The sequence below is a fragment of the Penicillium samsonianum genome (genome assembly GCF_028829775.1).
Source record: "Penicillium samsonianum strain IBT 33392 chromosome Unknown utg000007l_segment0_segment0, whole genome shotgun sequence".
NCBI lineage: Eukaryota > Fungi > Ascomycota > Eurotiomycetes > Eurotiales > Aspergillaceae > Penicillium > Penicillium samsonianum.
The window spans coordinates 3,915,947-3,941,260 of NW_026643265.1; the positions used below are offsets into that span (position 1 = coordinate 3,915,947).

The 25,314-nt window shown below is 47.9% G+C and overlaps 11 protein-coding genes across 11 annotated transcripts; 4 read left to right on the forward strand and 7 right to left on the reverse strand.

Moving 5' to 3' along the window:
• Nucleotides 1-582: 582 nt before the first annotated feature.
• On the forward strand, nt 583-2,280 carry N7471_012342 (uncharacterized protein; the record flags this gene model as incomplete). Its single annotated transcript, XM_057285061.1, has 1 exon — nt 583-2,280. The coding sequence occupies one exon, from the start codon at nt 583-585 to the stop codon at nt 2,278-2,280; it is 1,698 nt and encodes a 565-aa protein (XP_057131327.1).
• A 920-nt stretch (nt 2,281-3,200) lies between these two features.
• On the forward strand, nt 3,201-5,371 carry N7471_012343 (fungal specific transcription factor domain-containing protein; the record flags this gene model as incomplete). The annotated part of the gene is made up of 4 exons (XM_057285062.1): nt 3,201-3,344; nt 3,416-4,014; nt 4,070-4,237; nt 4,309-5,371. The coding sequence occupies 4 exons, from the start codon at nt 3,201-3,203 to the stop codon at nt 5,369-5,371; spliced, it is 1,974 nt and encodes a 657-aa protein (XP_057131328.1).
• Nucleotides 5,372-5,949: 578 nt separating this feature from the next.
• N7471_012344 (uncharacterized protein) lies at nt 5,950-7,674 on the forward strand (the record flags this gene model as incomplete). Its single annotated transcript, XM_057285063.1, has 1 exon — nt 5,950-7,674. One exon carries the CDS (start codon nt 5,950-5,952, stop codon nt 7,672-7,674), a length of 1,725 nt encoding a protein of 574 aa, XP_057131329.1.
• A 441-nt stretch (nt 7,675-8,115) lies between these two features.
• On the reverse strand, nt 8,116-8,556 carry N7471_012345 (uncharacterized protein; the record flags this gene model as incomplete). The annotated part of the gene is made up of 1 exon (XM_057285064.1): nt 8,116-8,556. The coding sequence occupies one exon, from the start codon at nt 8,554-8,556 to the stop codon at nt 8,116-8,118; it is 441 nt and encodes a 146-aa protein (XP_057131330.1).
• Nucleotides 8,557-10,319: 1,763 nt separating this feature from the next.
• N7471_012346 (uncharacterized protein) lies at nt 10,320-11,252 on the reverse strand (the record flags this gene model as incomplete). The annotated part of the gene is made up of 1 exon (XM_057285065.1): nt 10,320-11,252. The coding sequence occupies one exon, from the start codon at nt 11,250-11,252 to the stop codon at nt 10,320-10,322; it is 933 nt and encodes a 310-aa protein (XP_057131331.1).
• A 623-nt stretch (nt 11,253-11,875) lies between these two features.
• N7471_012347 (uncharacterized protein) lies at nt 11,876-12,312 on the reverse strand (the record flags this gene model as incomplete). Its single annotated transcript, XM_057285066.1, has 2 exons — nt 11,876-12,007; nt 12,067-12,312. The coding sequence occupies 2 exons, from the start codon at nt 12,310-12,312 to the stop codon at nt 11,876-11,878; spliced, it is 378 nt and encodes a 125-aa protein (XP_057131332.1).
• A 973-nt stretch (nt 12,313-13,285) lies between these two features.
• On the forward strand, nt 13,286-14,360 carry N7471_012348 (RNA polymerase II mediator complex subunit MED27 domain-containing protein; the record flags this gene model as incomplete). Its single annotated transcript, XM_057285067.1, has 3 exons — nt 13,286-13,426; nt 13,483-14,136; nt 14,187-14,360. The coding sequence occupies 3 exons, from the start codon at nt 13,286-13,288 to the stop codon at nt 14,358-14,360; spliced, it is 969 nt and encodes a 322-aa protein (XP_057131333.1).
• Nucleotides 14,361-14,614: 254 nt separating this feature from the next.
• On the reverse strand, nt 14,615-15,100 carry N7471_012349 (uncharacterized protein; the record flags this gene model as incomplete). Its single annotated transcript, XM_057285068.1, has 1 exon — nt 14,615-15,100. The coding sequence occupies one exon, from the start codon at nt 15,098-15,100 to the stop codon at nt 14,615-14,617; it is 486 nt and encodes a 161-aa protein (XP_057131334.1).
• Nucleotides 15,101-16,505: 1,405 nt separating this feature from the next.
• On the reverse strand, nt 16,506-18,060 carry N7471_012350 (uncharacterized protein). Its single transcript, XM_057285069.1, has 3 exons — nt 17,582-18,060; nt 16,903-17,523; nt 16,506-16,847 (listed from the first exon to the last, which is right to left on the reverse strand). Exons 1-3 carry the CDS (start codon nt 17,697-17,699, stop codon nt 16,711-16,713), a joined length of 876 nt encoding a protein of 291 aa, XP_057131335.1. The 5' UTR covers nt 17,700-18,060; the 3' UTR covers nt 16,506-16,710.
• A 1,068-nt stretch (nt 18,061-19,128) lies between these two features.
• On the reverse strand, nt 19,129-19,804 carry N7471_012351 (uncharacterized protein; the record flags this gene model as incomplete). Its single annotated transcript, XM_057285070.1, has 3 exons — nt 19,129-19,262; nt 19,335-19,448; nt 19,525-19,804. 3 exons carry the CDS (start codon nt 19,802-19,804, stop codon nt 19,129-19,131), a joined length of 528 nt encoding a protein of 175 aa, XP_057131336.1.
• Nucleotides 19,805-21,278: 1,474 nt separating this feature from the next.
• N7471_012352 (DNA-dependent ATPase RAD26) lies at nt 21,279-24,738 on the reverse strand (the record flags this gene model as incomplete). Its single annotated transcript, XM_057285071.1, has 3 exons — nt 21,279-24,468; nt 24,519-24,592; nt 24,649-24,738. 3 exons carry the CDS (start codon nt 24,736-24,738, stop codon nt 21,279-21,281), a joined length of 3,354 nt encoding a protein of 1,117 aa, XP_057131337.1.
• Between the last annotated feature and the right edge of the window lie 576 nt (nt 24,739-25,314).

The following is a 25,314-nucleotide window of genomic DNA, read 5'->3' on the forward strand; positions in this document are numbered from 1 at the left end:
ATTACCTGTCTGCTTTTCATTTAATTTCTCACTTGGATGGCATGTATACGGGATATGCATTGTTGTCTGTTTGATTGTTGTATATACATATTTCTATCAAATATTGTTATGAAAAATTGAAAGCTTGTTAAAATACAAAGGAAAACTTGACTGGGGAAACAGAGAGAGAAGCAATGCAGAATGTATTGATCTATCGAAGACTGGGGGAAAAGAAGAGACTGGGGAAAAGAAGAGAAGAAGGAAAGAGAGAACAGTGAGGGAAGCTATGAGTCCCGATACATCTGTGGGATCACCTTATCCCGAACAAAACTCCATACAAGATTGTGACCGCAGATCCCGAATGCGAGTGGTGGGACCCGAGTCCATTGGTTGGCGTAATTATGGAGTCCCCCACGTAAGGGGTTTGAACTCTTAAGTACGTAGCTGTTTTCCCCCCGGTCTGAGGGTCCATAGGTACATAAATTACATAAATGACCTGGGAGTGAGTACAGTGGACGTTCCTAGCTTTTCAGAAACCCTGAACTGATTTCTATTTTCCTGCCTTCCACAGGCCAAGCGACATCATTATTTGCTCTTATCGCAATGCTACCTGAAGTGCGAGATGTGGCGGCTCTTGAGTTATGGGAAGCCGTCAGGATAGGCTGCATCGACCGTGTTGAGTCTTTTTTAGCTGCCGGTGTCGACCCAAATGCACGATTTGACAACCTAGATTCTGTTTTCTCGGGAGTCGCCGAGGACTGGGCTAGTGAAGAGAAAACTGCACCTCCTTTGTTCCATTTCGACCTGACTGAACTACCCGCCCTTCGCCGAGCCGCGGGGGAGTCCGAAAGCGCTGACGGCTATATTGATAAGCCCAAAGCCACGGATCTTATGACTGCCTTGCTCCAGCATGGCGCTGACCCGTATGTGCTGTATCGGCAGCCGATCCTCAAATATAGATATGTCGGTCTTTACCCTGGGAAGCCAAGAGACGCAGAAGTAGATGACGAGGCGTCAGAGCTTGATCAAGTGGGATTCGCCTGCAGGGGCATCGTCGAAAAAGCCCTACGACTCGAACGTAAACGGCGCCATCTCGAGCAAGGAGTGTACAATCCCAATCTGGACGAATTCATAAGAGATTTTGAAGGCAGTCTTGATGATTGTATTGAGTATCTGGATCTGCCCGTTAATTACGGGGTGCGCAGTGTCATTCATGTACTACTTGAGAGCGGCATGTTCGTCCAGCCTATATTCGACTTTCTGGGGGACACGCTGGATGTAGAGCGACGAGATCCCCAGGGTCGCACACTATTTCTTGCGGCCTGTCGGAGCCTAGTAGGTCCAGATGCTGCAACCAGTAGTGTCTATGGTGGTCTCAGCAAAATACCATATGACACTGGAATCCACGAAAACCCTTACCCTCAACCAGACAATCCGTGGAGGGGGTTTGAAGGCAAGAACTCGAAGGCTTGCGCTGGCCCAACCTTTCTCTCGTTTTTCATGTCACGCGGAGCCAATCTACTGGCAGTTGACAATTATGGAAAAAACGCCCTTCACCAGCTGTTTACCTATACCGATTCCACTTGGACAACCTTACCACCACCTATCGATACTACACTTGCGCAACTGATTAAAAACTGTTCCAGCCTTATAAATCAGCCTGACAAGGCTGGTTTGTACCCTTTGCATCTTGCTATCTGGCGAATGAACTCTATTATGCTCCCAGAGCCAGAAGGTCCGGAATCAATCTATCATTTCGAAACCGCGGTGGATTCCCTTCTCGCTGCGAACGCCAATACTCTTGTTGTGGATGGGCGCGGAAACACCGTTCTTCACTACCTCGCTGGTAGTAGACTAGGAGAAAGGGATCGAATGGGTGATGAGCAAAGGCGTCTTCTTCGGGGATTTCTCAAGGACGGTGTTGACCCCAAAGCACGTAATGCGGAAGGCATGACAGCCCTGGAGATCTTCTGCACGGTCAGCCACGATGGATTCGGTGATGAGGATTCTTATAACCGATATTTTGCCATTGGTCAAGATGTCATCGATCAATTCTCAAGGGCCGGCTACAACATCCAGGAGACGAATGCAAAAGGGCAGACGCTGCTGCATTTTGTTGCTGGGCTCACCTCGCCTGTGTTCGAATCTTTGGCTGCGTGGCCCTGGTTTCAACTTCTCCGGTCTAAGGGACTTGATCCTATGGCGAAAGACGGAGAAGGCAAGACTCCAATCGACATTGCAGAGGATAACGAGAGTATCAATGTTTGGTGGCAGGAGGAACGTGAATCTATGTCCGCATAAAGCGTTTCAACGGCTATTTCATCCAGAGATTGAGAACACAGGATTGATTATACCAAGACAATTTATATAGTCTAGTAGCCCCCATATCAATCAAAGATTCGATGCAAAATGAGCAAACATGGCAATCCTTGAGCAGGCAATCTGTTAACAATTCCCATCCATCTCCACTTGAAAATTCGATGTACATTGTACAATCTAGGCGGCCCGTGTGGTGATCGCGCCGGCCCGCAGGATCCTCACCCAGATTCTCACCCTGTCTATAGTGCACTTACCTTTGTCACCCCCTATCAACAGCGAACAAATGGGGACCCGGGTTTCGGGACCTCTTCCTGACCGCTTTCCCCCCGCCTCTCAAAAAAGCCTTGGGTCTCATCCACTGCCCTCTGGTCATGAGCCCCAAACCTCTATTTTGTATAACAGCGGGTGAAGTATCGTCTTAGACATGTCTGAATCTCTCCAAAAAGGCTCATCCAAGCGTTTCCGCCCCAGAGTTCCTTTGGATCAACGCAAAAGGCGATGCATACTGGGGACTTTAGACATATGCCGGAATTGCAGGAAAAGCAATCTGCCTTGTATCTTTGAGACGGAAGAGGATATACCAGCTCCATCGGCATCTCGGTAAATGCACATAATCATCTTTCCCCGTATTGTGATGCAATCTAAATCCTCGCAGCAGAATTAGTATCGACCATGACGATGTTATTGCACAGTTTAACAAGTCGTATCCGGAGATTGGTCTGACAGCCGACCATTCTTCTTTTCTCCTAGAGATATTTATGGTCTCAGGCCAAAAGTCTGGAGAGGAGGGGTTTTCAAAAGAAGGATGTGCATTTTGCCATACTCCTAGACATCCATCGCCGCATGAGACTGCACCTATTTTTGCAAAAACCCACCCCAAAGCGGAAGCGCGAACACCTAGTATGGAAAGAACCAGCCCAGAATTTGCAATCGCCCTAACTGACAACATCACTGGAGGTGATGATATATTGGCGCACAAAGATTTTCTCGCGTCTGCCACTGCAGCCGTTTCCCGATCTGAGAGACCGGACTTCACAGAGGATACCGTATGTTACATGACAAAGGATTTTCTTTTGGAGGCCTTTTCTGACCGTTGTCGACTGTATCTCTTCAACAGACTTCATTTTACCCGACAGATGAATCATATTACGGAAATGAGGATGTCCTCATAGAGCAGATCTTGGAAGATTTTCCCTCCCGAGCCGGTGCCGAGGTTCTTATTTCATTGTTTTTCTCATACGCCGAGGCAAATTGGTATTATTTTGATGAAACCTCATTTAGATACCAGCTATTCGGACTATATGACAGTGGCCTCTCACCAACTTTCACTAGTCCCAAGTTCATCTGTTTAACCTTGACAGTCTTCGCTCTCGGAAGCCAGTTTGTTCATCTCTACCAGGGTGATCATTTGAACCACTCGCAAATCATGACTGCAGTTCACACGGGAATTCCAGGGACGAGTTATTTCCAGCATGCGCAGAAGCTTGTGCCTCAGATAATAGCTTGTCCATCCTTGGAAGGCCTGTTAAGCTGTCTAATACTCGCCTTATATGCTCTGCCAATTCATAACACTAACACTTGCTACACCTATCTCGGTCTTGCACTACGCATCGCGATCTGCCACGGTCTTCACCGAAAGTCAGCAGGCCCGGCTATATCTCCGTCACTTTTAGAAGTCCGCAATCGTATTTTCTGGACTACATACAGCATCGAACGGTACAATTTTTCATCCAGTGCTTGAATCCAAGGTTTTCCCCTACTGACGTTCTAGACGTGTTACTCTCTCTCTTGGCTATCCCGAGACGCTTCAGAGCAAGGATATCGACTGCCCCCTTCCCCAAAGACGACCCGACCTGGATTCTCCGATTTCATTCAGAGCTGAAAGGCTGTTGGCATATACAAAATTGACTCTATTGCTCAACCGCGTCATTTTCTTGAGGTTAGAAGCGGATCTTGATTTCGATGAAGTCAGTGCCCTCCACATCGGTGGCATGCTGACTCTCTCAACAGGACCTTCGATAAGTGTTCGACAGAAGATATCCGAAGCCAGCTTTTGTCTTGGAAGGCAGACCTACCAGCTCAACTAACAATACTAAATGATGCCTCTTTGCGACTAAATGCGCATTTACAGCTTGACTACTGTATGATCTGGATCTACATCGGTCGTGCTGCCCTGATCGATAGGGTACGAAGTTTACTTAGCAAGCATGAGCCCGAAAGAAGTGATTATGGCACCAGAGGGGAAGGCCATGAATTATCAGAGACTTGCGTGAAACATGCCGCACAGATAATTGACCTAATTGATCTTCTCAGGTCTCGCAAACAATTAGGTCGCTTTTCTCAGACCGATTTCCATACCTGCAGTTCCGCAGTCATCATAGTTCTCCTGGATAGTATCCTGCGCCCACGTCTCGAATCATACTCGAAAGTCAGCTCGGCAATGGATGCTCTGCGATACATGACCTCTGGCAGTGACTTTGCCAAAAATAACCTTAAGTACGTCAGCAACTTTCAGGTGGCTGTCAACAAGGCTTTGGCATCTATGCACCGCCGAGACCATGAACAGCCCTGCTCTATGAGGAATTTGGACTCACTGGGGCGTGGAGAATCGCCAACAAGCGGAGGCGCTTTCATGCAATCGTCAATGGAACCTTTCCTTCCTCCAGTGTCTGCCAAGAAGAACCGCGAAGTCTTGGACAAAGGCCTACACTCTCTGGAGCTCGCCACTAAGATCAGGGTAGATATCTGCTTTGGAACGGATCTACTAGGCCCTCTGCATTATGCCCAAAGTAGAGAGTTTACCCTCCGGGGCACTGTGCAGTCACCGTTGGGAATTCTTCGAAGCGCTACTATCACTGCTGCCCGGATGCTGGGGCAAAGTAGTTTCCTCGGTCAGATTTCGTCTGGGTTTGCTGCTGACTTGCTCATCTTGAACGCAAATCCTTTGGATGATATCACTGTCTTTGATCGGCCTGATCGCCATGTGCTGGCAACCATTAAGGACGGCCGTGTCGTGACTTCGCGTTGGAATTTATTGGATGTCGAAGCTAGCCCTTTACCAAAGATCGAGTAAAAGGGAATGGAGAAGAGAAGTGAAAATATACTTTTTGTAGAAATGCAGAAATTCATTATGTAAACCCTATATCAGTTTGGCCTAATTAGTATAGCTAAGATATGACTCGATCTAAAATCAAAATCGTTTGTCGAAGAAAGCTCATTGATTAGACTATCCTTTCAATATGAAGTCAGGGTTCTGTCTCAATATATCTATACCTCAAAGGAAGCCCATAAAAATCGACGAATTCTACTTAAACCATTTTGAACTCAGCGGGCATTTCATAGTAGGTTTTCAAAGGATGGAATTGACTTTGCCTAATTATGAAACAAAAGGTAACTAGGCTCCCGGCCCGGGTGAGTGTTAAACTTTCCCAAAAAATGGGGGTGAGGGGAAAAGGGTCAATTGCCGTTTTTGACCTTGGTTTCAATTTAAAGCAATGGCTGTCCCTCTTCGCGAATCTGGAAACTAAAAGAAAACCGGCTTTTGCTCCTCAAGAACACTGATTATTACAACTGTTGTATCACCTCGCTTCGCTTTGGTATCTCAGTGTGGCGTCATATAGCACGGCGAGTCTTTTGGGAACACCCCACATCATGGGCAAAGCTTGTGGCACGCTTATTGCAAGTGAGCTTGAGTTGAGCTTTTGGGGCGGCGTTAATCCTCAAACTGGCGAGATCATTGATCGTCATCATGCATTCAGTGGCTATCATCTTCAGGACACTGTTCTTGCCATTCCAGGGGGCCGAGGTTCGTGTTCTGGCAGTGGCGTGATCCTAGAACTTTTATTGAACAACAAGGGCCCAAGCGCGATTATCCTTGGGCGACGGGACGATATCCTTATCCTTGGAGTCATGGTGGCTGAGGAGATGTTTGGAAAGTCGATTCCAATCATCACATTGAACTCAGAAGACTTTCAAAAAGCTTTGAAACTAGGAGGCCGAAAAATCTATGTCGAAGGTGGGCATGTCTCTGAACGGGCACTGAATACCAAACTTGACAGTCATTGGCAAAAAGTGAGGAAAGTCTTTGCGCAAACGATTGAGCTCTCGGAAATTGACAGAGCGTTTCTCGAAGGAGCTCATGGAGAGGCTGCCCGCATTGCTATCCGAATCATTTTGAGAATGGCAGAGCTGCAAGGAGCAAATGGATTGATGGATGTTACTCAAGTTCATGTAGACGGTTGCGTCTTTACAGGACCAGGGTCTCTCCTTTTCGCAGAGAGACTCCGCGACTTGGGAGGAAAGGTCCGGGTTCCTACATCTCTCAACTCTGTATCCATTGATCTGAAGCGTTGGGCCTTGCAAGGGGTTGAAACTGCCTTTGGGGAAGCCGCTGCAAAATTAGCCAACGCATATTGTGATATGGGATGCCTGCCGACCTTTACGTGTGCGCCCTACCAGCTTCAAAGCGCCCCAAAACGTGGCGAGCAGGTGGCGTGGGCGGAGTCAAATGCTGTTGTTTATGCCAATAGTGTGCTTGGTGCCAAAACCATGAAATATCCGGATTTTCTGGATATCTTTATTGCCCTGACTGGCCGTGTACCCAGAGGCGGGCCACACATTGAAATCAACAGGATGGCATCGCTTGTCGTGAGGGTTCCCAGAACGCAAATCGCCGATAATGTCGATGATTCATTCTTCCCTATCCTTGGTTATTTTGTTGGGAGTGTTGCTTCGGACAAGATTCCAGTGGTTGTGGGAATAGAATCCCTTGCACCCTCCAAGGACGACTTGAAGGCTTTTGGAGCAGCATTCGCCACCATGTCCAGCGCACCAATGTTCCATATTGTGGGAATTACCCCAGAAGCTTCTGTTCTTGATGCAGTATTGGACAAGGGACCCCATGTGCGTTTTATTGATGTGCAAATAGAGCAACTGGTCGATTGCTGGTACAAGCTGAACACCGCACCAAAACATTTGCCAGTTGATTTAATTTCATTTGGAAATCCGCACTTCTCCTTTACCGAGATTAAAAAACTTGCTCAGTTGTGCCGAGGTCGAGTAAAGTCTGAAAATATCAAGGTTGTGGTGACATGTGGACGATCATCTTACGGCCTGGCCCGTCAAGCCGGATTCATCGAAGAATTGGAGAGTTTCGGTGTCGAATTTATGACCGATACTTGCTGGTGTATGATCGCAGAGCCAATCATACAGGCATCTACGAGCGCAATTATGACAAACTCTGGAAAATATGCTCATTATGGACCTGGCCTCACGGGAAGGAGATTCTTTTTTCGAAGTCTCGCCATATGTGTGGAGACAGCCTGCTGTAGTAAAGATGTAGGGGGGATGCCCCAGTGGTTGCTGAACGCCACTTGATAGGGTTTGAAAGATTGGTCTAATGGATTGCGCCCATATATAGCTGAGTGTTATTTTCCATACATACACTATTGATTCGCGCGTTCAATTTATCAGTCATGGGGTTTTCACCACGCCCAAAAGAAATACTGATGGCATTCTGTTCAATGAAATGTCACTTAACTCCTCGATTATCTACCTTTTTCTGTCAATTCACAACTCTTGCATCCAATCCTCTCTACCTTGTATAGCAGAGATTAACAAACTGATTCTCGCTGAATTTTCCAGGAACAACATTATATGCTACGCGGTTATCCTATTTTCTACTGCGGATCCAAAGTATAAGAATTATATGAGAACAGGCTAAAACATGTTGAATCGCTTGTCATTCATTGTCATTAAGGAAAGTGGTTGATATACACAGTATTGAGATCATACTCCGAGGCATCATTTCATCTTCATTCAAGGGAGAGCAGCAGGGGCGTAGCTCTGATCAGGCTTGACAACCACACCACCAGCAAGCTGCTTGTCAGTGTAGGCAGGCCAGATAATCTGGCGAGCCCCGTTGACAACAGAGAGAGTAGTGAAGCCATTTCCCTCACCGAACTGGCCGCTCCAGCCGGAGGTGACGGTGTATGCGCCGCAGGTGGCGGGGCCACCGTTGGCACGGGAGGCAGGGCTGCCATTAACGACGTAGGTGCAGGGAGTGGCATCGCCGGCGCCGGGGTAGATGCCGAATGTCCAAGTGCAAGAGGTGTCTTTGGAGTTGCAGACACGCTTGGTGTCCTTGATAGTCCACTGGGGGGTGTTGGCCATCATGGACTTGGCAGAGGTGTCGGCGGGGACAGCGAAGGCCGAGGAGGCGAAGAGGCCAGTAGCAAGGAGGAGCTGAGTGAGCTGCATGATGGTGGTTGAGAGGTTGAGAGGTTGAGTAGTTGATTGGGTTATTTGGTTTTGAAGGATGTTGATGAGAATGAAGAGAACAGTATGGGAGGAATGAAGCTATTTAAGTGTTTTCCTGCATATCTGATATCAAGCTTGAGCTCATTGCAGGTGACCTTGAGTCCTTTCGTCAGGCTCGAAATAGAACTATAAAGATTCATGGATGTAACGTCAAGTCAGGTAACACCCGAAATAGGTTGCTCCACGACAATGTCTTGATTATGTGCGGACTCATGTAGAAGTGAGACAGCCCTAGCAGCTATGATTTGTGCATTCTTCTCCATTACTTCTTCTTCATTTCTCCACATGGCTGCCAACATGAATTCCTATTTTATCTAAGACATCTTCAAAACCCAACCAATCAGATGTTGGTATAGCTACAGCTTCACCCCGCAAATGTGGTCAGACCGGCTGTCGATCACTGATGACTCTGTGCCGGATTCTCTTATACGAAGTAATGATTGATATATTGCATGATGGCCTGACTTCCAAGTGTAAGAATTATTTTGGATGAACCCTGTAACCCTGGTTACGCGCCACGATTTTAACGCCACCCTCAGGAACCCTTGGAATGGTGTTACGGAAGAATGATAGAAGTGTGGATTGGGGCCAGGCCAAAGGATATTCATTGGAAGTGGATAGTTGCTTGGGGTTGGTGAGAACATTATTATTGTCCTGGGCATGTTTGTGAATAGCCGACATGCCGCCTTCCCCGGACCGCATTCCATATCAGGGACAATTGTTAGAACTGTATTTAAATACATTTTTATGCATTAATAGATTATAATAACTCATTTCTGGGAAACCCAACCCGTTAGGTTCACCATCTCTGTTCTAGGGGGTTGAGGCCTAAAACGAGCAGTTCAGCTGATGACCAGTTTTCTTTTTTGGTTCTCCTCGCCACACATCAGCTGCAAAGTTTTCCGAGGCCGCTAACAGGATATTGCAGATGAGCCTTCGATTTATTATTCGGTAGGCCTTTAATATAAACGGATCTCGAGTAATCCGGGGCCGCAGTACCCACCGATTTGCTGGTCCTTCCCCTCACTCTTTCGTGTTTTGTAGGCAGTGATCCCCTCGCCATAGGTTTTCGCTTGTTTCTCAGATAGATACCTGAGATTGATGGTTTTCTGTTGGCTACTCCTTCCGCTAAATGCCTTTTGAGGCTGTGAGGGTTCGCCTTTTTCTTGATTATCAGATCGCAAACCTTCTCCAAATTCGTGTTTCTTGAAATGTTGATTTCACATGACGTATCGCGTCAATTTTATCAATTCCCACGGAAATCATCGAACTGAATTGAAGCAAACGAGAGCGTTGCTGACAGTGTGGCGGGTTTTACCGGCACAGCGCCCTGCCCCGGGTAGGAAGGCGGTATGTGGGCTATTTATAAAGGGTCCACCTAGGAAATTATTCTTACCACACGCATCTCAATCTTTCTTTCGTAAAAGCGCTTTATACCGCTTTTAAGCCCGTGGCGAATTTACTCTCCGTGATGACTAGTTTGCCAACATGAAATCACGCAAAGGCTGGAAGCCGAGGTGAGCCCTGCCGGTGACGGTAGATCATGATACGCATACCAACGGTAGATCATGATACGCATACCAACAGTATACATATCTACAGCCTACAGGAAAGTCCAGGTCAGTATTGAGACCTGATTTACTCGGTAAAGAGGTCCAAAAGCAGGGGCAAAAGGTGATCTTGAACGGGCCCTGACTTCTTCTTTACTCGGTAGTATACATGACATCTGTCCGTAGGGTGTACTTGACACCTCTAAACACATCGTCTCCACCATGAAACAAGTTCCTTTGCTGGAATATGAGAACAGAGCCCATCTTTGGAAAGATCCGAACCGCCTCCCTCCACTTCATCCCAGCCGTAAATGAGGTTGCACCACCTAGAAGAGTTTCATTCTTCTCCAAAGACTCCGTAGCCGAAGGACAACTCCCATCACCAACTTGACCCTCCTCTGACTCAACTTCAGAAAAACCAAGCTCCCAATTCTTTGCAAACAGCAAATTCGTCTTATTCGCCCGCTCAATATGAGGTTGCAACTCCTCCATATCCTGTTCCCCTTCCCCATTCAAATACAAATGCAAAGTGAAAAGCGACCTCTCCAGCCCATCAGGCGTAACAAAACACGCATCGCAATGATGGCGGAAATAATCACCACCCTCATAACGCAGGAACCGAAGACGCTCATTCAACCGACTGAGACGGAGCACTTCACCCCGTTTCGCTGGCCCAAGACCCGTAACCAGGGGTTTGCCTTGGACGCGGTCGAGTTCGCATTCGCGCATAAAAGGCATCATTCGGTCCAGGATTCTATCTGCAAGATCAGGCGAATCAAATATGACCCGTCCGCTCTTCCGCGTGTCAATGGACATTACTTGTTTGCCGCCGCCGGCATTGGTCATCGCCTGTTCCCATGCGGGGGGCGAGAGGGTTGAGTCTGCGAGTCGAGTTCTTGTTGATTCTTCTGCTAAACGGACGAGCTCTTTGCATTCGGCTTCGGTCAAGAGGTTGTCCACTACAGCGGCGAAGTGGCCTTTGTATTCGGGGAGCGGTGGAGATGTGTGCTCGAAATCGAGTTTGTGGAGGGTTGCATTTGGTGCTGGACCCCGGAGGAAGGTATCTGGAATCTTTTGGTCTGTCATTGTTGCTATTATTATGGTCTCAAAAGATGGGAATGTTGCAACCCTTTTTTTTATTGGGGGCTGAGCCTTTTTAACCCCACCTTTTGAGGCTCTGCTCGGGGCTGCTGCTGCCTGTAACCCCGGCCAAGAATTATGGTAGGCTCAGCTGTCTTGTCGTTCTCTCAAGCAAAAAAAGTAATAATATCGAGGCCAGGGGCAACGGATGTTCAAACATACTCTATTCCAGCACTAGACCCGACGTCTTACTTCAACCAGTCGCATGTTCACCAATACCATACCACACCACAACCATGGACTTCGTCGTCACACTAAAAAAGACATAAAAAAGATACTCCAGAAATTTATTAAATATTATGTCCCTCAAATTATCTTACATCAAATAAAATAGAATTACTGAGATACGTCGTTAGTGACAGATGCCGCTGATGCGACCGACTATTCTTGTTCAATTATACTTTGGCTGGCACGGGCTTGAAATCAACGTCTATCAGGTCTTATCTTGAAAATCCACATCTATTGACGAACAAGATCTATCACACTAGACACTAGCTAATCACTTCCCCAAGGATCGATGAAATGACATCTGCATCTCCTCGGAAGTCTCATCAGGCATATCAGCCCTCTCAGCTTTGCTGCCTTTTCAAACCACGAGCCCACACCTTGTTTGTTTCCAGAATACATCGAATCCGAAATTTGAGTTCATCCCCAGTCAAATTCAGTGCACCATCAAGGCAAAGATGGAAGTCGTTGAGCATCTAAAACTGATTAGCAATTACCCAAAAATTCTAAGATTGTCCTTGTAATTGGATCATACCTCGACGCAGTCATCAATTACTAGACTACAACGGTTGCATAAGATTCTGTAACATTCAAAATTGGCGTGTCTTAGAACCGGATGTATGTCGGAGGAGACGGACTGGCTGGGCTCGCCGCAGGTGCTCCACGCTTCTTGTTCGGCTTTCCTAGCCTGTTGGTCCGCGATGCGAGGTGACCGTCTGAGGTATTTAGCTGCCTTGGCAGGTATGCCGAAGAGTTGAAATGCCCCGCCTGTGTCGTCCATGATGAATTCAAGGTGTGAAAGTTGCTTTGCTGATTGATGCTGATGGCTCCTAATGAAGGCTGATGGAGGTTGATGAGGGTTGATGAGGGTTGATGAAGGTTGATGAGAAGTATTGCACATGAACTATGAGGCTTTTTATAGACCAAACAAGGTCGAGACATCGTGCTGGGGAGCTCATTATACAAAGAAGCTTGCAGAAGTGCGACAACGGAGGACTTCTTCCATCACCCACTCTCTATAGCTTCGTTGGCCAACAAAGCAACATGCATTGAACCCTGTGGAGCTTCTTAGAATTCCTTGCATCTAGATCATTCTTTAACGGCAGTGATTATTATTCTTCAAAGTCGCAAGTTCATCAACAAAAGCTTGTTTCAACTTGGACTCACTCAGAGTGAGACCGTTTAGCAAGGGTCAAAGACATAGGTACATATGTGGTATGGTGAAGCTGTGATTCAAGACAGTTACTAAGAATTGAAGATTTTTCATACTGAAGAACCCTTATCAAAGATGTAAGGGAAATGAAATTAAAAAGCACAATGTTCCATCAACCTTGGAACTATAAAAACAAGATTATGTAAATATTACATCAGCCACCTGTGGCACGGGGAATTGTGGCTGAAGTTTTCCTGATTGGTCCACGGCCCATCTCATCTCTCACATCCTCTCATTCTCGCATTACTGGAGCAGCGACAAAATATCATTATCTGTGATCCATCATCAAAGAACACTACCTTATCCAGGTCTGGGCATTTTTATTTTGACATTTCACTATATAACAGACAACACGGGGTGGTCTCTTCGCCCACAAAACAATCACTTCGATAGCCCGTTGTCTTCCACCTTGCTCGGTTGTCCACTTCGAAACTCAAGTGTCTATTCAAATATATATCTATATATAACTCATCTCCTGTGGCCATAGTTGCGCATTTTTGTGGTGGATTTGACCATTTAATCCAGTCTCTCACAAAAAGCCATGCCAACCGCCCCGGCGATGGCTACTACCAATCAGAACTCCACCCAAGGGCCGGCAACTGGCAACAGCGAAATTTCAACGCTGGACTCAGAAATCCAACTTGTTTCATCACTAGCAAAGCTACAAGAACTAGAGCGCAAGGTAAGTACATGAGCTGTTACAGCTCTGCCACAAAACCAAGTTAATGAGATGTGCAGATTCATGAACTCCGTGGATTCATGCCCCAGGGCCTCCTGGAGCCTCTAGTGCCTATTGCAAACCCAGATAAAGTGACACTCGGCAATCCAGTCGCTGAAACGCCACGAATCCTCCGGGCTAGTCTGGATGAGGCCGCACGCGCACGTGTCGCTGATGTCCAGCAATTTCAGTCATTGTGGCGGGATCCGGAATTGACATCCATCTGGGCGCATGTTGAATCACGCATCAAGGAAGCCAACGGACAGCTTCTTCAGCCGACAGGGAAGTGGGAAAGGGATTATGACGTTCTTCTCGAAGAGCTAGCACAAAAGGAAAAGTCTAAAGTAGATGAGCGTCAGCGAGAGGACGAAGAGACCGAACGTAATAAAGCGCAGTCTACTGAGGGCGAGTGGGAAAACGTTTTGGAGCGGTTTGTTCAGCGGGATATCCCCGGTGTACGGGTTATCAAGGGCCAGGATGAGACTTCTCTAGCGGTAGCACTTGTTAGAGCTGGTGTTGTCTTCCAGGTCAAAGGGGTATATTTCCCTGGCTCCCCGATCTCTGACTGGGAGGTATCGAGCAAGATCGCTGGCCGGTCACCCACGAAACTTGAGAATGCTATACTGGGATGTGTGGGGTCACGCCCACGGAAATGGGACCTTGCTTTCTTGCTGGTATGTTCTGTTTCTGACCCCTAAGGGAACTGTTGCTAATACCAGCGCAGGATATGATCTCTTCCTATGCAGATATCAAGCAGACACCATGTGCGAAGTGCAATCGCCTCACTGATAACGGTGCCCAACTGCCAACTCTCCGCCGCCCTCAGGCGAATCAACAGTCTGGTGGTGGACCAGCACGTATATACACCTTTGACGCATTGCACCTTGGATGCCTCTGATTGGATCCATCTCCATATATCAGCCTGACCCATTCTTGGAACCTAGGGGGAATTTTGGAAGAACGTCGGCCCACTGGGCTACATCCATCTTATCTTGGTTTTAAAACAAGAAAATGATTGGAAGCATTCAAGCGATCTATCTGGATTTTTAACAAACACAATATCACGCAAACTGCCCTCCCAACACCCCACATTTCTTTCTTTCCTTTCTCTCGTTTTCTTTCGGCGGCCGCTTCCCATCCCATCCATTGCCTTCAATCTCCATGCTTCCCATAAATACTATCATGCCAAAATTCCGCCGGATACTCAACCCCATTCCTATCCCAATATCGCATCGGCACACAGTGCACCTCCTCCTTGCCGGTCCATTCCCCCCTCCGAGCCCTTCTCCCATTGCAATACTCAACAGCACTCCACGTCCCATGGTCCGGGGCGTGGTATTTCCTCGTGCGGAAATCATAGCGTTCGCCGGCAGGCCGCCGCGCCCAAGGGAGTGGACTGTAGTTTGAGTCAGGGTCGTTAGGGTTGCCCTCCCATCGGGACCATTCTTGTCTTGTGGATCCGGACCGGGGTTGAGAGGATGACCTTCTGGTCTTGGATGTGGGCTGGTCGATTCGGCCTACGTATATGTCAGGCCCTTTGCTTGTTAAGACATCAAAGAGGCGCCAGCGGCGTGGCCAGTGTTGTGGGTTGCCGGGGCGTGGATCTTTGGGCCAAATCCAGCCTAGTTGGGAGGGCATTTTCTTTTCTTTTGGCTACGGATACTTTGTCGGTAGTGGCTTGGGTGTGGATTTTAGGTGTGGAATTCCGACTTAGGACAGATGGAAGTAGGTAGGAATTAGTTTCATGGATTGGAGAAGAGGTAAAAGGAGATTAAATAGCTACTTTTACATCATGTCTTCTAAAGTTTCAGTCAATGAACCGCTTGAATAGCTTCCCGTAGTTTTCTTTATCTGTAAGACATACAGACTCAAATTTTCAATTGTAAGAAGTAAGACATCAAGCTTCCTTTTGTGTTGGTTTGTCTTTGCCGCAATAATCGACACAATTGCATCGGAAGTGGAACTGAACGCCTCAAAACTCACAATAAAGGGAATATCACGGATGCGTGCATAGTATATTTCTATTGGGCAAAAGATGATTCAGATGATCAACAACAGAGTATGGATTGAATCTCCAATGTAGCTAGCTAAATACACCCTTCCCGACACCCTTTGGGCATATATCTATAGATCCATGGATCATACAGGCAACAACTAAGCTTTCAAGGTTGGAAGCAATATGGCGACTAAGTGAATGATAATCTTTAAAAATGAAATCAATCATAAACATTTTGTTCCTAAATGTCTCGATCCATTGATCGAAACCCTGACATGGATGTCATCGCATCAAGTTACTCTCCACCAAAAAGCCCTTCAACACAGGTGTTCTGTCAAGTTACCGGGCTAGCTCCTGATGGGATCCCTGAAGGTTTGGTGTCGGGTCCCTAGATGTGAGAGCGGTATGATAGAGAATGTGACTGATATGCTTGCTGGTTCTATACCGGTAGCTAAGCGCAGAAACCCGTAACGTCCGCAAGCACGTTAAACGCCACAACACCGGAGACATTCATAAGGAGAGTGATGGTCGCGTGTTCAGGAATGAAATAAAGGCAGTGATAAGGATGGAAGACAATTTGGGGAAAGGTGACGTTGATGGGAACGTCACTGCATGGATGAAAAAATGAGCAGGAAGTGAGAGAAATTCATAAAGGTGGGGGTAAACAATGTTTGTGTACTGATATAAATGGTTGCCTAGGATGCTGGCGACCTAGGTTTTCTTTTTTGATGATAAGTTTGGTTGTCGCTGCTGATCTTGGTAATCTTTGACCAAGTCAGGCGCGTGTATCTGAACCTCTGCAGCCGATCCCCAGATATCCCACGCTGGACCCAGATTTCCAAAAGCTAGGTCAACCTCATCTACCTCGACGCTTGCCGCCGCCGCGTGCAAGCCGAAAAGGAAAACTGAGGCTAAAGTAAGGCCCGGGTGAGAGGTGGGTGATCTTTCTGAAATTGAGGATATCGAGGAGGAACAACCTCTTGAAAGCAGAGGTTGTATTGTGTATGCAAAGCCGAAAATACAAGAAATTGAAATCTAATTGACCATATCCGCTTGTAATTAATGAAAAATAAAATCAACAGGTAAGAGTAAGGATGAAATGGAAACAGTATATAAAAATAAAAATAAAAATGTCACGCAACGCCGTTTTCTTGCTATTATCGTAAATTGAGATCGCTTCAACAATGCAACGCCCCAAAATGGAAATAAATGTTCATGATAAGTCAATTCGGATGGACCAAATAGGTGCTTTTCAAGTGGCGAGGACGCCAGCACTGCCCGCAAACCAGGTGAACGAAGCGAAGGTAATCACGGCCATGCCGACGGTAAATTTGATGGCTAGGCGACTGGTTTCGGACAGGGCGCCGCTGCAGGTGGCGCACTTGAATTCTGGACAAAAAGTTAGCAGTCTGTTTGAGCGAGGATCGTTGGGGCAGGTACTCACCATTGAGTGGGGTGTAAGCCTGGGGGGTGTACATCCCGAAGACGTAACCGCCGTTCTGCGAGCTCAGGTGTCCCGCGCTCGCGGCATCACCAATGTCCTTGCTGGCATCGTAGATGATCAGAGTATACGATGCGGTAAGCAACGGAATGGTGGCCGATTTCTGGTATTTTCCAGTATCCCAGATGACACTTCCAGTTTGCTTCACGGTCATGTTGGAGCTGAGCGTATATTTCATCGAGTTGAGACTGCATGAAGCTACGACGTTGACCGCAGATGGCGTGACCGACAGGGAGGTGTAGTTCCACACGAAGGTGACATCCTCGCCGATCTTGTAGTAGGTTGTGGACGAGGAAGCGGGGGTGATCATGGACACACCACCAGCAGCGGCAGCAGGGTCAATGGAGATCGAGGTGGTGGCGGTAGTCTTGCTTTTTCCCGTCTTCGTGCCAGTTGCTGTGCCGGTCGTCTGGGAATCGGTTGCAGTCCCAGTTTTGGTGTCGGTATTTGTGTCGGTGTTTGTGCCGGTGTTTGTGCCGGTGGTGGTTCCGGCAGAAGTCTTCGAGGCAGTGGAGGGATCCGTGGTAGATTCGGAGGTTTGAGCGGTTGATGAGTCTGTGGTGTCTGAATCGTAGGTCAGCATCAAGATGGTACAAATGGTATGATAAGAGTCCTGAATTACCTGCTCGCTTATCCAAGGAGGCACCCAAAAGTTCTCCATAGGGCCGCCATGGCCAAGCCGATGATATCGTTCCCAACAACAGGATGGTGCAGAGCACGCTCAAGATAAAACAACGCATGTCGAAGTTTGGAGAGATTATCTGGAGGTTCAAAAATCAAGCGACCGAGGTGTTACTCCCTGGGCTGAAAGGTGGGCTAGACTGATCACGCCCCTTGCACAACTCGGTGTGACTTGTCAAAAAAAGGGCCTCCTGTGTCGAAACAGGCTTATCGATTTGGTATCCGTACCAAGCAATTTCGGTTGCTACGGAAGGACGATCAAAAGGACGTGGAGTGCAGAATATGTTATTAATCCCCTGGCCAGTCTGGGCGCTAAAACATGCAGATCTCGGGAATGTGGATTTTCGATTCCGAGCAACGATAGTAGATTCAAAGCGAACAGTAAACGAGTGTCTTCACAGATAATTGGAGAGAGGGAGAAAAAAACAGAGAAAGAGAAGATGCGATGTTTGAGCTGTATTGCGGGGCTAGACCTAAATAGGTAGTGGCTCTCCAGCATGTGAGACATCGGCTATTTATAGTGGCAACTATTATTTGGACTATCAAGTGATGTATTGACTTGCTACGGAGTAATAGTAACTGAGGTGTGTTAAGTCTAAGTTTATGCTAATTCAGGGCAATACAAAGGTTTGGCTTTATCTGAACGTAACCACAGAGGCAAATCGCCTTTATATCCACCTCTTAATTATGAGCACAAAATGATCTCCAAATCATATGAGCACCAATCATTTATTCTCATTCTGCACTTTAACAGGTGATATATATCACATCAAACTCAAACCGCGTGGTCCGTGCAATATATACTTCAGTTCCAGGAGGACGATATACAAACAAATCTTGGATTTACTTGCCCTAAACCATCAATTAATCACCTATTCCCGAGTTTGGCCAACACCTCATCATCATTCCAACTATAAAAACTGGATGAGCAAATGATGAATGGCAGGCCATGAACCATGACATAGTATAGTTACTCAAGGCAACAAACCACAGAAGAACTATCAACAATAAAGCCCTTATCACGCAGGAGTATATGATCTACAATCGCCACCCAGATGCCGGTACCCAAGGTCGGGCATCTCTCGGTTCCGCCGAACAAGTTCCCCAAACTTGGGGGTGGCGAGGTAACCACAACTCCTGAACACTATTGCGAATTCAGGGATAGAATCAAAAATTGAGGGAGGTGGAGGTTTATAATACTCTCTATAATTGCTGGTAGGAAGACACAGAAAAATGGACTGGATATGACACTGGTGAGGATTCGTCTGTTGTGAGAAGAATTTGATATCAGAGGGCATTCATGGATCTTAGGATAAATAACTAGTAGAATAATCAATATATTATCAATTAAGTCTGACTTATGCGCCGAAATATGCTGAAATAAAAGACCAGTGGAAGTTCCAAATTTCGAAGAGGACACGAAAACTAGAAAGCATGCATCACAATCTGATGTTCGCTACGAAGTAAAATCCAAAATCCAAAATCCCTCTAAGCCGAGCTCTTGGGAACAGCGTTGAGCTGGATTCTATCACATCCAGCGGGGAGAGCAGGCTCCTGAACAGTCTTGCTGAGGAAGTGCAAGTTGGGGAACAACTGGCCGGCCTCCACATCGGTGGGGCACCCTACAAAAGGAGTCAGCGTTATGCACTCGGCACGATCATGTCGCCTTGGAAAGGGGGTATAGAAGAACTTACACAACCATCCGTCCCAGGTCTCACTGGGTCCCTGGACGCCGTGGCGGCCGACAGAGAAGCCCTTCGAGCCGTGAGTGGGCTTGATGCTGATCTGGGCGCGCTCCTTGCGGACGCCTATATAATACCAATGTCGTTAGCATTCCGGGCTTGGGAAATAGTCACACTCAAAGGCAGGCCAGGGCTATCTTACCTTCCACGTTGATCAGGTCCAGGGTCCAGGGGACCTTGGCGTCAGTATCCAAGACGACGGTGCCGTTGACGAAGGAGAAGGCGGCAGCGCGGCTGGCTGGGGCTCCGGAGAAGATGGCTTCACTGTTGAGCGGGTCGCTGATCAGCCCGTGGCCGACTGAGAGGAACAGGTCGTTGTGGGAGCTGTTTCTGGCGCCGGAGGTCTTCAGGTTGAAGAGCTTCTCGGCTGGGGCGGCCGCCACAGCGGTGGCTAGGAGAGCGACGGTGGCGAAGAACTTCATTTTGGGTGGTAGGTGAAGATGTTAGATTGGGAATGGTTTCAAGTTAACCGTTGTTTGAGGGGTTCCGATTGTTTTTATATGTTTCTCTAAGAGAGGGGTAGGATTTTGACGGGGAAGTGACGCATTTATATGCTTTTGGATATCCATGGGAGACAGTCGATGAACACATGCTCCACGGTGGAGTATAGGGCCGTCGGGCTGTTTCGAGTGTCCAACGCTGATCCGGATCCTCCGTAGGCATCCTTGAGATCAAAATAGAAGCCGTCATCGGTAAAGTATCGCTAGAACTTTCGATTGATTGTTCTTCGACTTCCTTTTGACTCTGTACTCTGGCGATGTCGCTCTTGTTCATTTTTCTTTGTTTTTCTTTGCAGCATGCAAGGTACTGTCAGCCTTAAGACAGACATAACTGTGGCTGCAGGATCTTGCTTGATCCACACTACCGTATCAGAACCTGGGTTGTGTGTATGGGGTAAACGAAAGGACTAACCCACAGGATCCTGAATTACAATCGACATCCTGGAAGTCACTAAGTGGGGACCTTACTAGCTATACCATCATCCGAACCAGTCATGATCCTGATCGAGTGTAGATCACACCCACTGATGCCTCTTCTATCCATCAATGGAAGCACCTGAGACAAAGATTGGTGATATCAATGATGTGATTTTGCCCCTATGATTGGGTTGCACAATGATACATGGTGAATTTTGTTTCACGAATGATTTCATCAAAACAAAAAACATCAAGAATCATACCAAAAACCCTTCGCCACCGAAGTAAATGAAGTCGTCAAACAACGAATGCCAAGATCCCCGTGGAGCCTTTCCCCTGAATCCTGTCTGACTTGATTTGTTTTATGAATGTCGGGTCGCGGCGACTCTACTTTGTACAAACGAAAATCTCTTGCCTATTTGGCTCGGTATATCCTCGCTTCCATGTTGTTTTGCATCATTGATAATTTGTGGTCCCACCAGAAATAGAACACGGCCCACTGAAAACATTGAAGTTGAGGGATATTGGAAATTTATTACAACATAGAATATCCGGCCCCTTTCTTTGATAAGTTACAGGAGAGAAGTTATGAGGCACCTAAATATTGGCATGTTCTTTCATACTTGGCATACATCATGGACAGTGCATATAACGCATGTGGCTTGAATTAAACGGCAGCTTGTCTCTATGCGTGTTGGAAGGCCTTGGTACCGTCCCACGAGGCGTTTTAAGCATGTGCCTAGTGGATACTGTCTACTGTAACGATGGAATATGGAGTATGCAGTACGGTGTACTTATATCGTGTTTCTGACTGTGCAATTGCATTGAGGGTATCGGCTTTGTCTTTGTCATTGTCATTCATCATCTCGTGAAACCCACTATCGTACATGAACATCCCCAGAGTAGGAAGAAAGATAGCCTGTTCAATTTCTGCCCCATCGGGGATGCCCTCAGTCCACCGGCTTCTTTACAAGCCCCCTCACCGTCCCTGATTATTGGCATTCCGGGCAAATTCAGGCTTCAGAGTCCACCGACCCCGACGATCACGACCATGCTCAAGTGTCGCAACCTTCTTCAACGACTCCTGGAACTCAGCGACACGCTGCGGATTGGAGCAGTAATGATTGAAATGATGAACAATCGACTGCGATAGAGTCGGCCCACGCTGAGCGGCAAGGTAATCACGGATCAAGGGCATGAAATCTTTGCCGCGTGGCATACGTGCTGATGGACTATCGGAACCACTGTGGCTCTGTCCAGCAGCTGCGGCAGCAGCAGGGTTAAGCCTAGCCAACAGGTCGGAGGAGGATGGCCCTGCCCCAGCAGGGCGAGCTGAGCTACCACCACTCCGTGGATCTTCGCGGCCCCCCATCCCAAAACGGCCTGTCCAGGTGGGAAGTCCGATTGGGAGTGCCCGGGCAGTTTCTTCGGCTTTGCGGAGCTCTTCGGCGGCTTCGTTGGCGACGCGGCGAGCTTCGGCTTCGATCATCTTGGGGTCTGCGCGAAGGACTCGTTTGCCGTTTACGATCTGGTCGTGCTGGACTGCAGAGTGGACGCCAGAACGAGCGAAGATGCCATGCATAATGCGGTCTTCGGAGGTTTTGGCATTTTTGTCCTCTTCGGCGGCATTTTGGAACTCTTCGACCTTGGCAATACCATGGATGTCGTTGATGTCGTCTTCCTCCTTGGGAGTCGGGGCAGGCCTGCTCTTGCTGCGAAGGGGAACATCTTTAGCCTCTTCCTGATATGTGACTTCAGCGTTCTTGAAGAGTTTAGTCGTCTCCAACTCGTCGTCATTTTCATCCGTCAGAGTGAACAGATCATAGAGATCACTTAGCTGGAATCCTTCTCGTTGATGAGGATCACGGGTGATTTTGTTGGTCAAGAATTGCTTAAATATCTGGCGATGATAGATCTTCTCTTCGATAGTGCCCTTGGTCATCAAGCGGAAGATGGTGACATCACGCTTTTGGCCCAGACGCCATGCGCGCTCCCGCGCCTGCAAGTCAGTCGATGGGTTCCAGTCAGGATCGTAGATAATGACACGGTCAGCACCTGTCAGATTCACTCCGATCCCGCCCACACGGGTGGTAAGTAAGAAAACGTGGATATCGGGGTCGTTGTTGAATTTGTCAACCAGATTCTGACGCTCCTTGATCGGAGTAGTCCCGTCCATTCGGCGGTAATTGAATCCACCCAGCACCCCAAGGAATTTCTCAATGATGTCCAACATCAGACGGCCCTGGGTAAAAAGCAAGGTCTTGTGGCCAGTATCTCTCCAGACCTCAAGCAAACCCTTCAAAACCTTCATCTTGCCAGACCGCTCTGCATCGCCATAGTCCGCCTCGCGAGAACGCAATGTGTGGTCTGCCAAGTCTGGATGGTTGCTGATCTTGCGCAGGATGTCAATGCCGTACAAAGAGTTTCTTTTCCCTCGTATAATGGATTTCATATCATCTGAGCCAAGGAACCTCTTGTAGATGGTTCGCTGGAGTTGGGTCAATTTGCAGAAAATGACCTGTTCGCTTTTCATCGGCAGATCAGATGTTACATCGGCCTTGAACCGCTGGAGCAGATAAGGACTAATGGCATCTTTGAGGGTTTCTGCACATTTCGCAGCAGTCTGCACTTGAAGGTTTGATGCAGATGCATAGCCACCCTGGCGGATGGGGATCTCAAACTGGTTTTTGAATGTAACGAGGTTCCCCAGGCGCATTGGAAACACAAAGTCAAATAGGGACCAAAGATCCACCAGACTGTTCTGCATTGGGGTCCCCGAAAGAATGATGCGATGCGGAGTGCGGAGTTCCTTGCAGCTGAAGGTGATACCGGCATCTGGATTGCGGATTTTATGACCTTCGTCAAGGATAGCGCAGCCCCATTCAACATCAACAAGAGCATCTGCATAAGATTGCAGACCTGAGTATGTAGTCACAAGGACATGGCCCTCCTCGGTAACACGCTTAATGATCTTTTTAGCCGCTTTCTGACCAGCAGATAAGTGACGAGAGCTGTGGCTGCCCATCATTTCTGATGAAAGCGCATTTTCCCGGTTGCTTTCCTTGCTAAGATTTATCATTCCGCTGCCTGATGAGTGTAGGATGGAAACACGGAAGGGTGGCCACCAGCGGTGAAACTCATTAACCCATTGTTTCATAAGAGTTGCAGGGCAAACGACGATGGCAGGTTTGGTGAGCTTCTTGCTATGATGCAGCGCCGCAAGATAAGAGATCGCCTGAATGGTTTTCCCTAGCCCCATCTCGTCTCCGATAATTCCGCCGACCGTTTGCTGGTGCAACTCCCAAAGCCACTGCACTCCAGTTTTCTGGTAGGAAAATAGGAAGCGGCTTATGTCTCCAGGGACCCGCAGCCCATTGTCAAGCTCCATGGCTGGTTCGGTGGGATGTGGCTTAAGCCACTCCTCTTCTTCATTCACCTCAGCTTCGACAGAATGACTGTCAGCGTGCCGTCGGGCAGAGCTCCGCCGACTGATCCATTCCTGGACGCGAGACTGGTATATTGTCTCGTTTCCATCATCAACCCCACTAAGATCTTCAAGCTCAGTGGTCGCTTTTCCTTGCTTGCGCTTGCCACTTGGCTTGGTCTCAGGGAGAGTATCAGGCATGAACTCTTCACCCTCGGATGTAATCTCAGCTTCAGAGGCAACATAACTTGCCGAGGAATCCGCTCCCGGGGAGCTACGCCGATCCACCTGCCTCCGCTTGCGCTTGCTTTCGCTGCTCTCATCAAAGTCGAGGTCTGGGCGTGCAAGGTCCCGGTGGGACGCGGCTGGCTGATGTTTGGCTTGTTCGCGCTCCTCCTCCTCATACTGCTGTTCCTCAGTATCGACAAGTGCATCGTGAAGATTAGCAAGTGGTCCATCTCTGGAGCCCTCTTGCATCAATGCGAACGGGGTGATCTTTCCAGTTCGCAGGAGATAGTCGCGGCGGGACTCATTCGGCTGTCGCCCTGACCCATGCGCCACCGTCGAATTGCCCTGTGACTCGCGCCTCTCATCAATGCGCTGTTGTATGTCCTTCAGGTCTTTCCCCAGATCGGCCTTGCGCGCCTGCAGCCTTTTCAGCTCATTTTCAACCCGGTGGCGAGTAGCGGCTCCGACGGGCTGTGTCAGGCGCTGCTGCGCTTGGCGGACCTGCGAATCGACCCGTCTGCGGATTGAGTTAGTAATGTTTTCAAACATTAGGGCATGCGCTCTTACTCCCGATCCACAAGGGCTTTTTCAAGTCGCTTGATGTCATTCTCTTCTGCTTTATCGGCTAGAGCTTTATCGGCCTGAAAAAAGAGAAATGTGAGCCCAAAGTGATAGTCAATTGAGAAATAGGTCATACCTGGCGAGTGATGTCTCTTTCAAGATCATCCTGGTCGCGAACATCTGCTTGGAGGTCACGCAGGCGACTCGCCTCCTCGTTCGTAGACATTGTGAAAGTTGTCCAAATAAAGATTGTATTAAGTGAAAAGAAGTGAGAGACTAAAAGACTTTGTCTAGGGCAAGGGCTAACATGGTGAATGCTCAAAGAGCAAATATAATAGTACAATAGCACAGGCAGCAATACCTAGGTAAGTCAAGATGAATAGCATCCAATCTAGGCCTCTATCAGAGAATGGCACAATGGGCCACCGCCTATGACACCGCTCACGTGAATGAATGACTCATTGAAAGCTTACGTAATTTCCATTACATTCCCCGAGGTCTGGACCGATACTCGAACCTCGAACCTTGAAATTTATATACATGGTATGAGGCCATAGGTACGCCATTCTGGTTCATTGGCTGACTGGAGCTGCACGAGCCCACCAAGGGCTCATCGAGTACGACCTGTTTACAGGGGAGCAATGACGGTGATGGGGTTTCGGTCTCTCACTGTATCTGTGCCGTATCCCCAGCATTCCGAGATCCACTCGCAGATATCACAATGTGACAAAATGAATTTCACAATTGAGGGCCAATTGAGAAAGACCGGATGTGAACTGTTCACGGGGGAGTGGAACCCGCT

Excerpts from the sequence above, each read along its gene's own strand:
- N7471_012350 (XM_057285069.1), bottom strand. The coding sequence starts at position 17,699 with ATGCGTTGTTTTATCTTGAGCGTGCTCTGCACCATCCTGTTGTTGGGA. Across the intron at positions 17,524-17,581 it reads CTCCTTGGATAAGCGAGCAG|ACACCACAGACTCATCAACC; the intron begins GTAATTCAGGAC and ends CCTACGATTCAG. Across the intron at positions 16,848-16,902 it reads GGCTTACACCCCACTCAATG|AATTCAAGTGCGCCACCTGC; the intron begins GTGAGTACCTGC and ends CTTTTTGTCCAG.